Source organism: Symphalangus syndactylus, chromosome 12 (genome assembly GCF_028878055.3).
Source record: "Symphalangus syndactylus isolate Jambi chromosome 12, NHGRI_mSymSyn1-v2.1_pri, whole genome shotgun sequence".
NCBI lineage: Eukaryota > Metazoa > Chordata > Mammalia > Primates > Hylobatidae > Symphalangus > Symphalangus syndactylus.
Window position 1 is genome coordinate 97,382,186 of NC_072441.2, and position 20,598 is coordinate 97,402,783.

The 20,598-nt window shown below is 36.4% G+C and overlaps 1 protein-coding gene across 4 annotated transcripts in view; it reads right to left on the reverse strand.

The window, feature by feature from the left end:
- NME7 (NME/NM23 family member 7) overlaps nt 1–20,598 on the reverse strand; it is a 238,133-nt gene that overhangs the window by 204,769 nt on the left and 12,766 nt on the right. Inside the window, exon 1 of one of the 4 annotated variants that reach the window (XM_063627240.1) lies at nt 7,798–7,850. The exons of the other annotated variants lie outside the window; for them this stretch is intronic. Coding sequence (XP_063483310.1) covers nt 7,798–7,812 — 15 coding nt within the window. The 5' untranslated portion in view covers nt 7,813–7,850. Of the gene's footprint in view, nt 1–7,797; nt 7,851–20,598 lie in introns of those variants that run through there. 4 annotated transcript variants of the gene reach the window in all.

Sequence of the window (20,598 nt, forward strand, 5' to 3'; positions counted from 1 at the left end):
CAAACTATGACACTACTATAAGAAAACATGGGAGAAAATCTCTAGGACATTGGTCTGGGCAAAAATTTCTTGAGCAATGCCCCACAAACATAGGTAACCAAAGCAAAAATGGACAAACGGGATCACATCAAGTTAAAAACCTTTTGCACAGCAAATAAAACAATCAACACAGTGAAGAGACAACCCACAGAATGGGAGAAAATATTTGCAAACTACCAATCTGACAAGGGATTAATAACCAGAACACCTAAGGAGCTCAAACAACTCTACAGGGAGAAATCTAATAATCTGGCTACAAAATGGGCAAAAGATCTGAATAGATATTTCTTAAAAGAAGACATACAAATGGAAAATAGGCATATGAAAAGGTGTTCAACATCACTGATCATCAGAGAAATGTCATCAAAACTACAATGAGATATCATCTTATCCCAGTTAAAATGGCTCTTACCCAAAAGACAGGCAATAAAAAATGCTGGTGAGGATGTGGAGAACAGGGAACCCTTGTACACTGTTGTTAGGAATATAAATTAGCACAACCACTATGGGGAACAGTTTGAAGGTTTCTCACAGAACTAAAAATTGGGCTACCATATGATCCAACAATCCCACTGCAGGGTATATACCCAAATAAAAGGGAATCTGTATATTGAAGAGATATCTGCACTCCTATGTTTGTTGCAGCACTGTTTACAATAGCTAAGATTTGAAAGCAACCTAAATGTCCATCAACAGATGAATAGATAAAGAAAATGTTGTACATATACACAATGAAGTACCATTAAGCCATAAAAAAGAATGAGATCCAGTCATTTGCAACAACAGGGATGGAACTGGAGATCATTATGTTAAGTGAAATAAGCTAGGCACAGAAAGACAAACATCACATGTTCTCACTTATCTGTGGGTTCTAAAAAATGAAAACACATTGAACTCACGGACATAGAGAGTAGAAAGATGGTTATCAGAAGTTGGGAAGAGTAGTGGGAGGCTGTAGGGAAGGTGGGGGTGAATAACAGGTACAAAAAAATAAAAATAAAAAGAATGACTAAGACCTAATATTTGATAGCACAGTAGGGTGACTGTGGCCAATAATAACTTAATTGTACATTTTCAAATAAAGAGTGTAACTGCATTGTTCATAACAAAAGGATATCAAAAGGATAAATGCTTGAGGCGACAGAGCACATTCACCATGATGTGCTTATTTCACATTGCATGCCTATATCAAACTATCTCATGAACCCATAAATATATATATCTACTATGTACCCATAAACATTTAATTAAAAAAAAAAAAGAAATTTGCCAAGATCACACAGCTTATAAACAGAGGTGAACCCTGGCAGCTTGACTCCAGATCCTCTGCTCTTAGCCACTCCCCTTAACTGTGGCAAGAAGGGATGGAAACTCCTTTCTGAGAGACACTGGACTAAGCAGCCTATATAAGCTGCAGTGTTTGCTCGATTTCTAGAAACAGCAACTATATTCTTTCAATTTAACCCCCTATTAAGACAATTCAGGTTTTAAAAACCCACACAACCACAACAATAAAAATCAGGCCATACTTATCAGACTTGTAATTCTAACAATGCACTGAAAAAAATGTACATTGCATTTTTGTAATGCTGTATTTTAGGAAAAATTACTTCACGATAGGCAGCAAAATATTTTTGTTCACACAAAAGTGCTCCCTTCTTTAAATCATACTAAATGGATTACATAATGCATGATGGATTATGTAATTTAATTCTTTAAATCATACTAAATGGATTACATAATGCGTAATGCAAAATGGATTACATAATGCATGACGGATTACATAATGCATGATGTCTGAAACTAACCAGAAGTCTTATTTTCATGATTTGCATGTTGAAGGGTCAGTAACTAGTCTCAATCAATTTCAAGCCAAGTATCTGCTTCTGTTTGACTTCAAAGACATTCTGGAGTAAATTATGTAGATGATAAAGGTTACAGTTCAACAAGCTTCTAATGTTTAGTCTGAGTCTCCATGAACCCACATTCACCTTGAAGGACATTATAATAGAAATCAACAGCATCAGTAACCAAAACAGCATGGTATGGGTAGCAAAACAGACACATAGACTAATGGAGCAGAATAGAGACCTCACAAATAATACCACACATCTACAACCATCTCATCTTTGACAAACCTGACAAAAACAAGCAATGGGGAAAGGATCTCCTATTCAGTAAATGGTGCTGGTAAAACTGACTAGCCATATGCAGAAAAATGAAACTGGACCCCTTCCTTACACCTTATAGAAAAATTAACTCAAGATGGATTAAAGACTTAAATGTAAAACCCAAAACCATAAAAACCCCAGAGGAAAACCTAGGCAATACCATTCAGGACATAGGCATGGGCAAAGACTTCATGACAAAAAGGCCAAATGCAATTGCAACGAAAGCAAAAATTGACAAATAGGATCTAATTAAACAAGAGCTTCTGCACAGCAAAAGAAACTATCATCAGAGTGAACAGGCAACATATAGAATGGGAGAAAATTTTTGCAATCTACCCATCTGAAAAGGTCTAATATCCAGAATTTACAAGGAACTTAAACATATTTATAAGAAAAAAATAAACAACCCCATCCAAAAGTGGGCAAAGGATATGAACAGACACTTCTCAAAAGAAGGCATTTATGTGGCCAACAAACATATGAAAAAAAGCTCAACATCACTGATCATGAGAGAAATGCAAATCAAAACCACAATGAGATACCTTTTCACACCAGTTAGAATGACGATTAAAAAGTAGGAAACAAGGTGCTGGCGACGCTGTGGAGAAATAGGAACGCTTTTACGTTGTTGGTGGGAATGTAAATTAGTTCAGCCATTGTGGAAGACAGTATGGCGATTCCTCAAGGATCTAGAACCAGAAATACCATTTGACCCAGCAATCTCATTACTGGGTATATACCCAAAGGAATATAAATCATTCTACTATAAAGACACATGCACACATATGTTTTCTGCAGCACTATTTACAATAGCAAAGACATGGAACCAACCCAAATGCCCATCAGTGATAGACTGGAAAAAGAAAATGTGGTATATATACACCATGGAATACTATGCAGCCATAACAAGGAATGAGATCATGTCCTTTGCAGGGACATGGATGAAGCTGGAAGCCATCATCTTCAGCAAACTAGCACAGGAACAGAAAACCAAATACTACATGTTCTCACTCATAAGTGGGAGTTGAACAATGAGAATACATAGACACAGAGAGGGGAACAACACATACCAGGGCCTGTTGCAGGGTGGGGGATGAGGGGAGGGAACTTAGGGGACGAGTCAATAGGTGCAGCAAATCACCATGGCACATGTGTACCTATGTAACAAACCTGCACGTTCTGCACATGTATCCTGATTTTTTTAGAAGAGATATATATATATATATATTTTATATATATATATTTTTTATATATACGTATATATTTTTATATATTAAATATATATTAAAATTATATTTTTACTATAGTATATTAAATATATATTTAATATATATAAATATAAATATATATATATATATATATGGAAATCAACACCATCTAAGAACCTGCCCCCTCAAGCCAGCTGCTTCCAGTAAGGGTGAGTGAAAAGTGGCTTCTAAACAAGGAAATTTTCACTTCGCCTTGAACACTCTGAGAACATAGCAGATCATTAAAAATGTATTATCTACATAGTAGGCAAACAAGCATAGTAATTCACATTGCTTTACTTAGATGTCACAGTGATAAGTACAATAGAAATAAAAACACAAGGAAAAGGTTTATACTATCCCATTGCCAGAGGCTAGATTTTAAGCACTGACTTGTTTTGTACCTATCCTTTATCAAATAGTCTTCCTCCAGGGCTTCCTTCAAAGACCAAGAAATTTTCTTACATTGAATAGCGTCAAATATTAACCTTACTTTAGTGTGACCATAACCAGTTTTGAGCCTGTCCAGGTTGTTCACAGAGACCTATTCCTTCTTCATAAATCTATCTTGTAAAGACAGACAGAAGGCAAACTCAAGTAAAAAGGGTCTTCATGTGTGAAGAATCTAATTTGCCAACTCCAACTTAGCATTTCTCATTAATAAAGGAAAACAAATTATAACAGAAGGAAAAGTTAGGTGAATTACTAAATTTAGTTAGCTATCCTATTTCACTTAAATTCTTTAAACACTAAGTATACCGTTGCAATCACTTTTTGCTTTTAAAAAATTACAGTTTAAAATTTCTTTGAAAAAATATTTTCAACAGAATTCCACATATTTCCAAGATTGTGTTTTTTATGTTACTTCAAGACAGTATCTCAGAAATAGAATGCATTGTTTTTGTCTTTACAGAAAAAAGTCAATGATGCAATGAACAGAACACAAACGCCTGTATTTCCCCAACTGTGATGTTTAAGATGCACTTTCAATTTAACTCCTGCTAAATTTTGTTAGTGAAAAATGCCAGAAAAGAACCACTTCCACAGTATGAGTATAAAGCAGGAATCTGGTCAAACAAGATGGAATCGTTTAAAAAGGCACACATCAGTTTCAGGGGAGAAACAGTTTTTAAACTTCTTCACCTTGGGCCCCATAATCTTGAAAATTTTTGCTCTCTGACTTCTGCAGATCACTGCCCAGTGAAAAAACAATGCCACACACCATCTATCAAGGGAAACCTCTCTGAAAAGCAAGGTTGAACTTTCCTTTAGACATCTCAAAGAAAACACAGTTATTATGAAGTCTTCCCAGACCAACCCCAGCCAATGGATATTTCTGTTACTTGGAATTTGATTTTCACAGAATTTCAGAGATCAAAGGAACATTAACAATGAGGAAACAGAAGCTCAGAGAAGTTAAGTGACTTGGCAAAAATGATGTTGACTTGTTAAGTGGCATAGTTTAACAAGGACCCTTGTTTCTTCACAGGCAGACTGATGTTCCCACAGTAGAACACTGGGTTGTCATCTAATTTTGTATTATACAATACAAATTATCTCTCTAATAAAATTATGAAATTCTCAAAGACAGAAGCTGTAACATTTATTTCTCTTGAAACTTCAAAGTGGCTCTCCTAGTTCTGGGACCATAAAATACTCAAATAAATATTTACCAAAATAAAGATCTAAAGGAGTAAATAAATGTGCACAGCAATAGATCTTGACAAAATGGCAAAAATCCACACTTCCATATTCAGAAAACTCCCCCCCAAACTCTAATATTTGGTTGTAAGTCTGTTTACTTATATTTCCAGAAAGATTCTCAAAGAGGACATCTCTTCTTACTTTTTGGATAAGTATGGGCTTCTCTGACTACCATCTTAAAAGAATATACTTGATAAAGTATTAAGTAACTCCAGGACATGAGTTACCCATGAGAGATCACTTGCCAACAATTAACTGAACTGCAATATTCCAAAAAGACAGATGGCTCTTAATCAATAAATAAATTCTGGGTCTAATTATAGTGGCATGAAAATATTTAAGCAATTATAAACTACTCAATGTTCAGTTAGAAAATTGACTTTATTATTGAGCTAGAAATCAAATGATAACACAGAAAATAACAATATAAATGATAACTTTGAGTTTTTCCAAAAAAGCAACTGTTGTCAAGGTCACAAACACACTGAGCCAAGTCTTGTTATTCCTTTATCCCATAGCTATTGAACTACTTGGCCTGAAAGTGGATGTGCTAGACATTTTCCATTTGTCATTTTCCATTTGTCTCTCCAGACCACTCTGCTCTTCTCCATCCTGTTCTAAGCCTGGTCAGCTGACCCCCATGAACTTCATCAAAGGACCCCCTTGCCCTTGGACTTTTACATGGATTTCGCCAGTAGAAGCCAGTGGCTACAAATCAAAGGAAGAACAGAGAGGCCAAGATATTTATTCTACTTCCTCCTCCTTGCCAGATCACATTGGTTAAGTTTCTCCTCTGCAATGAAGACCACAGTTCATGTCAGACAGCCTTTCCATTACAGCTGCTCTCTGGTAGTTCTCTCCGTTTTCCCTGGTAAGTTAAGAAGTAGTAAAGGCTCCCTGTTGTCACTAACCCCGACTTCTGCTTCCTGCACCATCCCTTGTTAGTTTCTCTTACTCTGCCCATACCTTTGTAACTAGTCCCTTCAGTAAACTGTTCAGTTAACCCATTTGAGTATTGACATGGTTTGGCTCTGGGTCCCCAGCCAAATCTCCTCTTGAATTATAATCCCCAAGATTATATTATAATTATAATCCCTCAAGAGAGGGGCCTGGTGGAAGGTGATTGGATTACAGGGGCAGTTTCCCCCGTGCTGTTCTTGTGATATCGAGTTCCACGAGATCTGATGGTTTTAAAAGTGGCAGTTTCCCCTGCACATTCTCTCTCTCCTGCCGCCTTGTAAGGAAGGTGCCTGCTTCCCTTTTGCCTACTGCCATGATTGTTAACTTTCCTGAGGCCTCCACAACCATGCAGAACTGTGAGTCAGTTAAACCTCTTTCCTTGAAAAATTACCCAGTTTCAGGTATTCTTCATAGCAGTGTGAAAATGGACTAATTCAGAGAATTGGTACCGGCAGAGTGGGGTACTGCTATAAAAATAACCTGACAATGTGGAAGCACCTTTGGAACTGGGTAACAGGCAGGGGTTGGAAAAGTTTGGAAGGCTCAGAAGAAAAGAAGATGTGGGAAAGTTGTGGACTTCCTAAAGAATTGTTTAATGGTTTTGACCAAAATGCTAACAGTGATATGGACAAGGAAGTCCAGGCTGAGGTGGTCTCAGATGAAGATGAGGAACTTAGTGGGAACTGGAGTGAAGGTCACTCATGCTATGCTTTAGCAAAGAGATTGGAGGCATTTTGCCTCTGCCCTAGAGATCTGTGGAGTTTTGAACTCGAAAGATGATTTAGGGTATCTGGCAGAAGAAATTTCTAAGCAGAAAAGCATTCAAGAGGTGACCTGGCATTTTCTGAAAGCATTTAGTCAGATGTGTTCATAGAGATGGTTTGAGATTGGTACTTATGTTTAAAAAAGAAGCAGAGAATAAAGGTTTGGAAAATTTGCAGCCTGGCCCTGTGGTAGAAAAGAAAAACCCATTTTCTAAGGAGGGATTCAAGCTGGCTGAAGAAATTTGCATAACAAATGAGGAACAGAATGTTAATACCAAGACAATGGGGAAAATGCCTCCAGGCCATGTCAGAGATCTTCATGGCAGCCCCTCCTATCACAGACCTGGAAGCCTAGGAGAGAAAAATGGTTTTGTGGGCTGGGCCTGGGGCCCCACTGCTCTGTGTGGCCCTGGGGCATGACACCCTAAGTCTCAGTCACTCCAGCTCAAGCCAAGGCTAAAAGGGGCCAAGATACAGCTCAGGGCATTGCTTTAAAGGGTGCAAGCCCCAAGCCTTGGCAGCCAACACATGGTGTTGGGCTTGCAGGTATGCAGAAGACGGGCTGAGCTTTGGGAGTCTCCACCTAGATTTCAGAGCATGTATGAAAATACCTGGATGTCCAGGCAAAAGTCTGCTGCTGGGGCAGAGCCCTCATGGAGAGCCTCTACTAGGGCAATACAGAGGGAAAATGTGGGGTCAGGGTACCCACAGAGTCCTCACTGGGGCACTGCATGGTGGGGCTGTGAGAAGAGGGCCAATGTCCTCCATACCCCAGAATGGTAGATCCACTCACAGCTTGCACCATGTGCCTGGAAAAGCCAGGGGCACTCAATGCCAGCCTTTGAAAGCAGCCATGGGGACTGTCCCCTACAGATCCACAGGGAAGGTGCTGCCAATGCCCTGGGAACTCACCTCTTCCATCAGCATGCCCTGGATGTGAGATACGGAATCAGACGAGACCACTCTGGAGCTTTAAAAAATTAAAAAAAAATTTTTTTAACAAGTACCCTGCCAGGTTTTGGACTTGCATAGGGCCTGTGGCCTCTTTGGTTTGGCCAATTTCTCCCATTTGGAATGGGAACATTTACCCAATGCCTGTGCCCCCACTGTATCTTAGAAGTAACTAAATTGCTTTTGATTTTATAGGCTCACAGGTAGAAGAGACTTTGGACTTGGACCCTTGAGTTAATGCTGGAATGAGTTAAGGCTTTGGGGGACTGTTGGAAAGTCTCAGATGAGACTTTGGACTTGGACCCTTGAGTTAATGCTGGAATGAGTTAAGGCTTTGGGGGACTGTTGGAAAGGCATGATTGGTTTTGAAATTTGAAAAGGACATGAGATTTGGGAGGGGCCAGGGGTGGAATAATATGGTTTGGCTCTGTATCCCCACCCAAATCTCATTTCGAATTGTAATCCCCACATCTTGAGGCAGGGACCTGGTGGGAGGTGACTGGATCACGGGGGCAGTTTCCCCCATGCTGTTCTCATGATAGTGAGGGAGTGCTCATGAGATCTAATGGTTTTAAAAGTGGAAGCTTCCCCTGCACATTCTCTCTCTCCTGGCACCTTGTGAAAAAGATGCCTGTTTCCCCTTTGCCTTCTGGCCTGACTGTAAGTTTCCTGAGGCCTCCCCAGCCATGTGGAACTATGAGTCAATTAAACTTCTTTCTTTATAAATTACCCAGTCTCACGTAATACCTTTATAGCAGTGTGAACATGGATTAATACAAATATATATATATATATATATATACACTTGTATTAGTATATATATATATACTTGTATTAGTATATATATATACTTGTATTAGTATATATATATACTTGTATTAGTATATATATATACTTGTATTAGTATATATATACACTTGTATTAGTATATATATACTTGTATTGGTATATATATATATACTTGTATTAGTATATATACATACTTGTATTAGTATATATATACTTGTATTAGTGTATATATATATACTTGTATTAGTATATATATATATACTTGTATTAGTATATATATATATACTTGTATTAGTATATATATATATTATATATATACCTGTGTCCAGCTAGGACTCAGAATGATCCTTTGGGATAGAGGTGCTTCCTGTCTCACATTGCCAGTTCCACATGATTTTTTGTTGGGGAGGGAATGGCAACCTTTGGTCACTTGTGTTTTGGTGTCATATCTAAGAAGGCTGTGCCTGACCCAAGGATACAGAGATATAGATACTTCTATAGTTTCTTCTCAGAGCTTTATAGTTATAGCCCTTACATTTAGGTCTATGATCCATTTTGAATTCCTTTTCATGCATGATGTGAGATTAGTTGAAATTGCTCTTTCTACATGTAGATATATAATTGCCCTGGCACCATCTGTTGAAAACACTACTCCTCATTGAATGGTATTGACATTTTTGTCAAAAATCAATTTACCATGAAGGGTTTATTTCTAGACTCTCAATTCTGTTCCACTCATCTATAGGTCTATCCCTATGCTACGCCATTACATTGTCTCTCTTTTTTTTTTTTTTTTTTTGAGATGGAGTTTTGCTCTTGTCGCCCAGGCTGGAGTGCAATGGCACGATCTTGGTTCACTGCAACCTCTACCTCCCCGGTTCAAGCAATTCTCCTGCCTCAGCTTCCTGAGTAGCTGGGACTACAGGCACATGCCACCATGCCTGGCTAATTTTTTTGTATTTTTATAACAGACAGGGTTTCACCATGTTGGCCAGGCTGGTCTCAAACTCCTGACCTCAAGTGATCCTCCTGCCTTGGCCTCCCAAAGTGCTGGGATTACAGGCATGAGCCACTGCACTTGGCTCACATTGTCTTGATTACTGTAGCTTTATAGTAAGTTTTGAAACCGGAAAGTGTAAGTCTTCCAGTTTTGTTGTTCTTGTTTAAAACATCTTGGCTAATCTGGGCCCTTCACATTTCCATATCAAATTTAGGATCAGCTCGTCAATTTCTGCAAAAATGCCCACTGGGATTTTGATAGGAATTGCACTAAATCTATCTACTAATTTAGAGAGAATTGCCACCTTAACCATATTAAGTCTTCTAATCCATGAAGGTTGAATGTTTCCATTTATTTAGGTCTTTAATTTTACTCAGCAATGTTTTGTAGTTTTCCGTGTACAATTCTTTCAGTTATTCCTGAGTATTCTTTTGGTGTCATTGTAAGTGAAGTTAATTTCTTAATCTCTTTTACAGAGTGTTCATTATAGTATATAGAAATATAATTAATTTTTGTGAAATCAATTGGTCTTGTATTCTGCAACTTTGATGAACACATTAGTTGTAGTAACTTTTTTGTGGAATCTTTAGGATTTTCTATTTATAGGGTCACGTGCTCTGTGAATAAAGGCAGTTTTATCCTCTCCAGTCTAGATGTCTTTCATTTATTTCTTGCCTGACTGTACCAGCTAGAACTTCCATTCCAGTGTTGTACAAAATTGTGAGAGCAGACATCCTAGCCTTGTTCCCAATCTCAGGAAGAAAGCATTCACACTTGCCATTTAAATATGTTGCTAGCTGCAGCTTTTTCATGAATCCCCTTAGGTTAAAGTTCACTTCTACTTCTAATTTGTTGAGAATTTTTATTATGAATGGTATTGGATTTTGTAAAGTGTTTTTCTGTGTCTAATGATGATTATATGTGTTTTGTCCTTTATTTCACTAATTTTTTTGTGTTATATTCATTGACTTTTGGATGTTAAATCTTTTTGGCATAAATCCCACTGGATCATGCTATATAATCCATTCTATGTGTTGCTAATATTGCTGATATTTTACTGAAGATTTTTTCGCCTCTATTCATGATGTTCGTCTGCAGTTTTCTTTTCTTGCAATGTCTTCATCTGGCTTTGGTATAGGACAATACTGGCTTCACTGAGTGAGTTGTACTTCCTCCTCTATTTTCCAGAAAAGTTTGTGAAAGATTGCTATTATTTATTATTTAAATGTTGAATAGAATTCATGAGGGTAGTCATCTGGGTATGAGCTTTGTAGAATGATTTTTAGTTACTAATTCAATTGCTTTATTTAGTATAACTCTATTCAGATTCTCTATTTCTTCTTGAGTTTTAGCAGTTACGTCTTTCAATGATTTTGCCCATTTCCTCTAAGTTGTCTAATTTAATGGGATAAAGTTGTTCATAGTATTCCCTTATAATCCTTTTAATTTCTGTAGGGATAGGAGCGATGTCTCCTCTTTCATTCCCAATTTTGATAATTTGTATCTTCGGTCTTTTTTCTTGGTCAATCTAACCAAAGTTTTGCCTATGTTAATTGTTTCCAATAACTAATTTTTAGTTTCATTGATTTTCTCCAGTTTCTATTTTACTGTTTTCTACTCCAATACTTATTTCCTTTCTTTTCTATTTCCTTTAGGTTTAATTTGTTCTTATTTTTCTTTTTCTGTTCTCTTTTTATTTTCTAGTAGAGATGGGGGGTCTCACTATGTTGTTTAGGCTAGTTTCAAACTCCTGGCCTCAAGTGATTCTCTCATTTTGCCTCCCTAAGTGCTGGGATTATATGAGTGAACCATCACACTCTGCCTTTTTTTGTTTTTTGTTTTAAGGTAGAACCTTAAGTTGCTGATTTGAAACCTCTCTTCTATTCCAGTACAGGCATTTCTCCTTGGTTTCTTGATGTTAGAGTGTCAGAATACCCTACAACTTGGTCTTCGGACCCTTAATCTTTAGCTACACTCACTCTGTTATCATCTTGTCTAGTCTCATGGCTTTAAATATAATCTATATATTGACAGTGCTCAGGCCAGACCAATCCCTCTAAATTTCAGTTGCACGTATCTATCCAACTGCCTTTTATCTTAGATGTTAGACAGCTCTAGTTTAACAAGCACCAAGTTGAAATCCTGCTCCCAGCCCCCTAACACAAATTGGCTTATTTACCAGTCTTCTGCATCTTAGTTAACAGCAACGCTATCCTTACCATTGCTCAGGACAAAATCCTAGGGCCATCTTTTAACTCTGTCCTTGACTCATTTTCTCTCAGACCATAGATCCAATTCATCAGGAAATCCTATTAGATCTACCTGCAAAACATATACACATTCTAACCACTTTACTACCTCCACTGCAAACCCCCTACTCCAAGCCACCATACTCCCTCACCTAGTTATAGCCTCATAACTAGCCTCTCTACTTCCATCTTTTCCCCCTACATCTTCTCGCAAAAAAATACAGCCAGAGAGGATTCTGTAAAAATATAAGTTGTATCACCTCATTCCTCTGCTTAAAATTTGCCAACTCAGCCTATGAGAATAATGTCAACCCACTTTCAATAGCCCACAAAGCCCTCCAAGATCTGGCCTCCAGTGATCCGTCTGACTTCATCTCCCACAACTGTCACTCTTGCCTACTTTGCCTTAGCCGCACTGTTTCTTGAACATATGGCATGCTCCCACCTAAAAAAGTCTGTCCGCTGACTGTCTTATTTCCTGGAATACTTTTTTCCCAATATTTACATGGCTTATCCTTTCTCACCCTCAAGACTTTGCTCAGGTATCGTCATCTTCTCCACAAGACTAACTCTGGCCACTTCCCTTTCAATTATATTCAACACCACTATCAGTATCCCCAACATTCATTACCCTGCTCATTTTTTTCCTGTAGCACTTATTTACCTTCAAATATAATATATACTATACTTCATATGTTTATTACTTATTGCATATCTGCCCCAAAAGAATGCAAGCCCTTTTAGGGCAGAGACTTCTGTCTGTTTTATGTATGGATGCATCCCAAGGGAATAGGTATATGCATGGCATATATCAGATATCTATTAAGTATTTGTTGAATGAATAAATTTAAAAAGCAGAACTCTACTAGCTATCATCAATTGAAATGTTGGTTATGCCTTAAAAGTTGAATTTATTCATGCCTTCATTCATTCAACAAATACTGAATGGCTTCTCTTTGCCAGGCACTGCAATAGACACTGGGGATATTCAAGACAGAAGATAGACAAGGCCCTGTTGACATGGCGCTTACTTACTAATTTTCTGTCTCTCCTTATAGAATGTAAAAATAAAAAATATATATAATTCTTGTAATAATATGTGTTATAGCCAGGCATCATAGCTCGTGCCTGTAAATGCAGTTACTCAGGAGGCTGAGACAGGAAGATCACTTGAGCCCAGGAGTTGGAGTTATGACCGTACCACTGTGCTCCAGCCTGAGCGACACAGTGAGACCCCATCTCTAAAAATGTAAGTAAATAAATAAATTGCGTTACAAAAACAATAGGATAAATAAGTAAACATGCCAATTATTAGGGGTAGTGAGCTAGGGAGTACCCCTTCAACTAGAATAACAACTACACTTGATCTGAGCTGTCAAAGCAGGATGAGGAAAAGCCAGTCATGCAGAAACCTGGGGTAAAAAAACATTCCAGGTAGACAAAAAGTATAAAGCTTTGGGAGGAAGATGGACATTGGCAAGTTTAACAAACAACAAAGCCAGTATGATTTGAAGGTAGAGTATGAGGAGAAGATACCGTGGGATGGCATTCTGTGGCATCTATCCATTGTAGAGGCCCTAAACCCACCCTGACATTTGTAGTAAATTAGATGCATCCTGGAATGGTACTTTTATATCACCTTCTCTCTCCTGTGCTCCCTCCTCTCATATTCTTTTTTCTTTCAAGAATAAGAGCCAATGACATAGATGAGCAGTATCATTGCTAAGAAATCTGAAAAGACTATTCTTTAGTCCATCTAGTACTCCTGTGCAAAAAGAAAAAGTTGTGCCTTCCTCAGAACATTTTACTGCCGCCTGTTAGAAAAATACATAATAAATAAGAATATCAGCAACTCACTCATAATTGTACAATGTCCTATATGTAGTATGTAGTAGCCCTGGTTGCAGAGATAGAGAAAAGTAGCTCTATGCAAAATATGCAAACCAAAATGGTTCCATTTTTTCCAGTATGTCATATACCAAATGCTGCAGATGCTAAATATACATATAGATTTACATGCATTGCAAATTACTACTGTTCTGCATTAGCTACAGTTGGCTACTGATTCTGATAGCATTTTCATCATGAGAAAAAGAATGAGTCTTTTTGAATATTAGTCAATGGAGAAAATACTGTTTACAGTAAAGTGATACAGATTTAAGTGGCTGTAACCACTAATGTACCTTTATAAAAGTGGTAAAAGTCTTAAATACATCCGCAAGTGTTAGAAGTAGTGATCATCAGACAGTCTATCTGAAGGAGATATTAAGACAGTGTTTTCTTTGGAATGCATTTGCCTATATTACCTCATGTAATTCAAACATTATTTTTATTTTGTAGTTTCCTGTTTAAGTTTTTAAAAATAAGCCAAAGGATATTTTGGTAAAGTAACAGATTCCAAAAAAAAGCAAAAAAAAAAAAAAAAAAAACCCACATTTTCAAGCTTAATCCCAAAGAAGACCATTAGTTTCATCATTTAGGCTAAAGTTTTCTAATTCAGGAAAGAAAAATGTGTGTCTTTGACTTTATGAGAAATAATCTGTGATACTGTGTACATCTGTGATTTCTAGATGAATAGCATTCGAATGCCGCTTCAATATGATTAAAATTAATAAGCAACTAATAAAATCCATAAAGGATAGCTTTTCCTCAAAGTGTCCAATGATGGAATAGTGCCACCTAGTGTTCAATGTGGACTCAACATATCCTGCCCAAAAAGCCATTTCACAAATACCCTCAATTTTAGCCCTGTAGTTATTCATTAAACCATAGTAATTTTGCAGAGCCCTAGTCAAGTATCAAAATATGAATTGTGAATTCCTGAAAAGAATGTATATCACCTATATCCACGAGAAACTGAGTTTTCGAAAAGGAAGTTAAATTTCTATAGCTACATAAAAGCAAAAAAAGAGTTACTCAAAAAAAAAAAAAAATTTAAACATCGTGACCCTAAGTAGTAGGCTAGAAAGAACATGAGGTTCTAGGCTAAATGGGTTCAAATTTGGGCCCTACCGCTTTCTCGCAGTATAATCTTGGGTATTTTAAAAAACTGAGGTTTTCCTTATGTGAAAAGAATATACACTAGGCACTCAATAAGTGATAGATATTAACTATTAAAAAAAAGAGATTTCCCATTCTTTTTTAAAGAATAAGTTAACAAGCTTCTTTTTCTAAAGAAAAGTGAGAGCAAGTTTATTAAGAAAGTAAAAGAATAAAAGAATGCCTACTCCATAGGAAGAGCAGCCTCCTTTTGTTTTTAATATATTCCCTCCAGTCATCAGGGCTTTAGGAAACATTTTAATGAAAGGATAGCTTGTGCCAGGTCAACAATTTCATTTCTCTCTAATTCCTTGCATAAAAGAGGACCCAATCTGGGGTGGGGGGGGTTATCCTTTGCCCAGTCAGCCCCAAATAAGTTTAAAGTTTTTAAACTTATTGATGAAATTATCAGATTCAAACAGCCACTCTCATGGAATATGAGTGACATTCAGTGAATTCTCTTCCATTGCTTTCTAACATCTAATAAATTCCCTTCGCTTGCTTTCTAACATCTAACAAATTACATAACAGTATCTTAAACAATTAAAAACAATAATTTTAAAAATGCTATTAAATCATTTCAAGAATATCTTTCTCATGACATTTTTTAAAAGGGTTTAATCCACGATGTATGTCTATTTAGTGTATGTGTGTGTTGTGTGTGTAACATAACCTCTTATTTTAAAACCTTGGATTCATTTTATCAAGCTCCTTACAAATTTTCCAAAAGTCTCTTTTTAGCCTAATCGTGTCTTTAAGGCTACAGATTTCTCATTTGTATTAGTAAGAATGTAACTGTATAAAAGGAACAGTATCTCAAAAGCTCAGTGTATTAATCAGGATAGTTTTCCAAGCAAACTATTACTGAGGGACTACAAGAGAGAGTAAGAAATAAGCCCTACCTCCGCGGTGGCTCATGCCTGTAATCCCAGCACTTTGGGAGGCCGAGGCAGGTGGATTGCCTGAGGACAGGAGTTTGAGACCAGCCTGGCCAACATAGTGACACCCTGCCTCTACTAAAAGTATGAAAACATAGCTGAGTGTGGTGGTGGGTGCCTGTAATCCCAGCTACTCAGGAGGCTGAGGCAGGAGAATCACTTGAACCTGGCAGGTGGAGGTTGCAGTGAGCCAAGATCGTGCCAAGAAAGAAAGAAAGGAAAGGAAGGAAAGGAAGGAAAGGAAGGAAGGAAGAAAGGAAGGAAGGAAGGAAGGAAGGAAGGAAGGAAGGAAGGAAGGAAGAAAGAAAGAAAGAAAGAAAGAAAGAAAGAAAGAAAGAAAGAAAGAAAGAAAGACAGAAAGAAAGAGAAAGAAACGAAAGAAAGAAAGAAAGAAAGAAAGAAAGAAAGAAAGAAAGAAAGAAAGAAAGAAAGAAAGAAAGAGCTCTGCTCTCAAGGAGCTCACTCTCCTCAGTACATTACTGAGTACCAACTCAGAGAGCCAGATAGCAGGATATAGAGGTATTAATAAATTCCCAATGCATGTCTTTGAAAGTAGATGGACCCATTCTCCACCAGCACTGCCTTCCCAGAAGACTATAGCCTGTGCAAAACGCAGAGGGGATCTTGAAGAAAGCAGGAGTGATGGGGCAGAGATGCCTCTACTTCTGCTTGGCCCTGGATGTTTCTCTCTTTTGTCTCCTAGATTTTGGATGTTTGCCCCTCTCCCTCTTTATTGGTCCTGGATTTCTTTCTCTCCCTCTCTCTAGCTTCACGTTGTATATCTTTCTTTCCTAGAGAAATAGAAGGATATTTAAGAAAAGAGGGAAAAAAAGAAAAATAAGACAAACATAAAAGAGATTAAAAATACAAAAGTCATGTGAGCACTTACTGATATGGTATTAACTAAATAAACTTTGTAATTTCTTTCCTTCGTTTGGAAATTAGAATTACTTCAGTGTGGAATAGTCATATACACATACAGACATGCACATCATGTGTAAATGGGATCATCACACTGAGGTAGAAGACATGTGGGCCTTTCAGTATGTCCCAACTAGTTTCTTTAGCTATAAAATTTGGGAATAAGACTAGATCAATAGTTCATAAACATTTTCCTGTTCCCTTTTCTTTTTTTTTTCTTTCTTTTTTTTCTTTTTCCCCTATTTCTTAACCTATAGTAAGAACCACAGTTTCCACTGAAACCAATACACACCCACACCCACATCCACCCACAACTACACACACACATGCCCTACAACTGGAAAAAAGTTCTCAAAAACAATTCTTATTCTCAATATGTGAAATGTACTGATACTTTTCTACCTTTTTTTAAAAGATGTCTATTACTTACAATTTAGCGCCTACAATCCAGTGATACATCATAACCTCAATTTCATAATCACTGATGTTAACAAAAATCAAAGGTCTCTTTCAGATCTAAGACTTTATGACTTGAATGACCAGTGGGTCAATGAAGAAATTAAAAAAAAATTGCAAATTTTCTTGATACAAATGATAATGGAAACACAATATACTATTAGCTGTGGAATGGTACTAGCTAGGGAATTCAGTGAAAGCAGTATTAAGAGGGAAATTTATAGCTCTAAGTGCCTACATAAAAAAAAAAAGAGAAAAACTTCAAATAAATAGCCTAATGATGAACCTTAGAAAATTACAAAACCTGGAGCAAACTGAAACCAAAATTAGAAGAAAAGAAATAATAAGATCATGGCAGAAATAAATGAATTTGAAATGAAAAAAAATACAAAAGATCAATGAAACAAAATGTTGGTTCCTTGAAAAGATAAACACAATTGATAATCCTTTAGTCAGAGTAAGAAAAATAGAGAGAAGGCCCAAACAAATAAAATCAGAGATGAAAAAGGAAACATTACAAATGACACTGCAGAAATTCAAAAGATCAGTCATGGCTACTATGAGCAACTATATGCCAATAAATTTAAAAATCTGTAAAAAATCAAAAACTTCCTAGACACATAAAACCTACCAAGATTGAACCAGGAAGAAATCCAAAACATGAAAACACCAATAATGAGTAACAAGATCAAAGCCATAATAAAAAGTCTCTGAGTAAAGAAAAGCCCAGGACCTGATGGCTTCACTGCTGAATTCCACCAAACATATAAAGAACTAATACCAATCCTATTCAAACTATTCCAAAAAATAGAGGAAGAGGTAATATTTCCAAGCTCATTCCATGAGCTCAGTATTACCCTGATACCAAAACCAGACAACAACATATCAAAACAAAAAAAAAGAAAGAAAAAGAAAACTACAGAACAATATCTCTAATATTGAAGCAAAAATCTTCAAAAATACTAGAACACTGAATTCAGTAACACGTTAAAAATATCATTCATCATGACCAAGTGAGATTTATCCCTGAGATGCAGGGATGGTACAACACATGCAAATCAATCAATGTGATACATCATATCAACAGAATGTAGAACAGAAACCATACAATCATTTCCACTGATGCCGAAAAAACATTTGATAAAATTCAGTATCACTTCTTGTTAAAAACATCAAAAAATTGGATATAGAAGGAACATACCTCAACATAATAAAAGCCACATATGACAGCCCCACAGCTAGTATCATAATGAAAGGGGAAAAACTGAAAGCACTTCCTCTCAGATCTGGAACATGACAAGGTTACACACTTTCACCACTGTTATTCAACATAGGAGGTCCTAGCTATGGCAATCAGATGACAGAAAGGGCATCCAAATTGGAAAGGAAGAAGTCAAAGCATCTTTGTTTGCAGATGATATTAGCTTACCTTTGGAAAAACCTAAAGAATCCACCAAAAGACTCTTAGAACTGATAAATCCAGTAAAGTTGCAGGATACAAAATCATACAAATATCAGTAGCATTTCTATATGCCAACAGTGAACAATCTGAAAAAAACTTTTTTAAGTTATCCTATTTACAATAGTCACGAACAAAATAAAATACATAGGAATTAACAAAAGAAGTGAAAGATTTATACAATGAAAACTTTAAAACACAGATAAAAGAAATTGAAAAAGCCACTAAAAAATTGAAAGATTCCATGTTTATGGAAAGAATCAATATTGTTAAAATGTCCATACTACCTAAAGCAATCTACAGATTCAATGCAATCACTATAAAAACACCAATGACATTCTTCAAAGAGTAGAAATAGAAAAAACAATCCTAAAATTTATAAAAGACTCAGAATAGCCAAAACCATCCTAAGCAAAAAGATGAAAACTGAAAAAAATCACATTATCTGACTTCAAATTATATTACAGAGCTATAGTAACCAAAACAGCATGGTACTGGCATAAAAACAGACACATAGATCAATGGAACAGAATAGAGAACCCTGAAACAAATCCATACATCTACAATGCACTCACTTTCAACAAAGTTTCCAAGAACATATATTGGAGAAGACAGCCTCTTCAATAAATGGTACTGGAAAAACTGGGTATTTATATGCAGAAGAATGGAACCAGACTCCTTTCTCTGGCCATATACAAAAATAAAATCAAAATGGATTTAGATTAAAGACTTAAATTTAAGACCTCTAACTATGAAACTACTACAAGAAAACATTGAGGAACAAAATATTTGCAAACTAACCATCTAACAAGACATTAATAATCAGAATACACAAGGAGCTCAATCAACTCTACAGGAAAAAAATCTAATAATCTGACTAAAAATTGGGCAAAAGATCTCAACATACATTTCTCAAAAGAAGACAACCAGTGGCAAACAGGGATATGAAAAGTTGCTCAATATCATTGATCATGAGAAAAATGCAAATTAAAACTACAATGAGGTGTCATCTCACCCCATTTTAAAAGAGTTTTATCCAAAGGACAGGCAGTAACAAATGCTGGCAAGGATGTGAAGAAACGGGAACACTCATACCTTGTTGTTGGGAATGTAAATTAGTACAACCACTATGGAGAACAGTTTAGAGCTTCTTCAAAAAACTAAAAATAGAGCTACTTTATAATCCAACAATCCCACTACCGGGTCTATACCCAAAAGAAATCAGTACAACAAAGAGATATCTGTACTCCCGTGTTTATTGCAGCACTATTGACAACAGTCAAAACTTGGAAGCAACCTAAGTGTCCATCAAAAGAATGGATAAAGAAAATATGGTATATATACCAAATGAAGTACTATTCAGCCATAAAAATATGTGATTCTGTCATTTGCAACAACATAATGGAATTAAAGGTCATTATGTTAAGTGAAATAAGCCAGGCACAAAAACACAAACATTGCATGTTCGCCCTTACTTGTGAGATGTGAAAATCAAAACAATTTAACTCATGGAGAGAGAGAGTAGAAGGCTGGGAAAGGTAGTAGGGGGTTGTGGAGGTGAGGATGGTTAATGGGTACAAAAAAAATAGAAAGAGTGAGTAAGACCTAGTATTCAATAGCATAACAGGGTGACTATAGTCAATAATAATTTAGTTATACATTTTAAAGTAACTAGAAGAGTATAACTTGATTGTTTGTTAACACAAAGGATAAATACTTGAGGAAATGGATACCAAATTTTCCATAATATGTTTATTATGCATTGCATGCCTGTACCAAAATATCTCATGTACATACTTATATATTAAAGTATTAAATATATACTTATATATTTATAAATATTATATATAGTGGGTATATATAAATATATACATATATACACACATACACACACCTAATATACTATGGGTG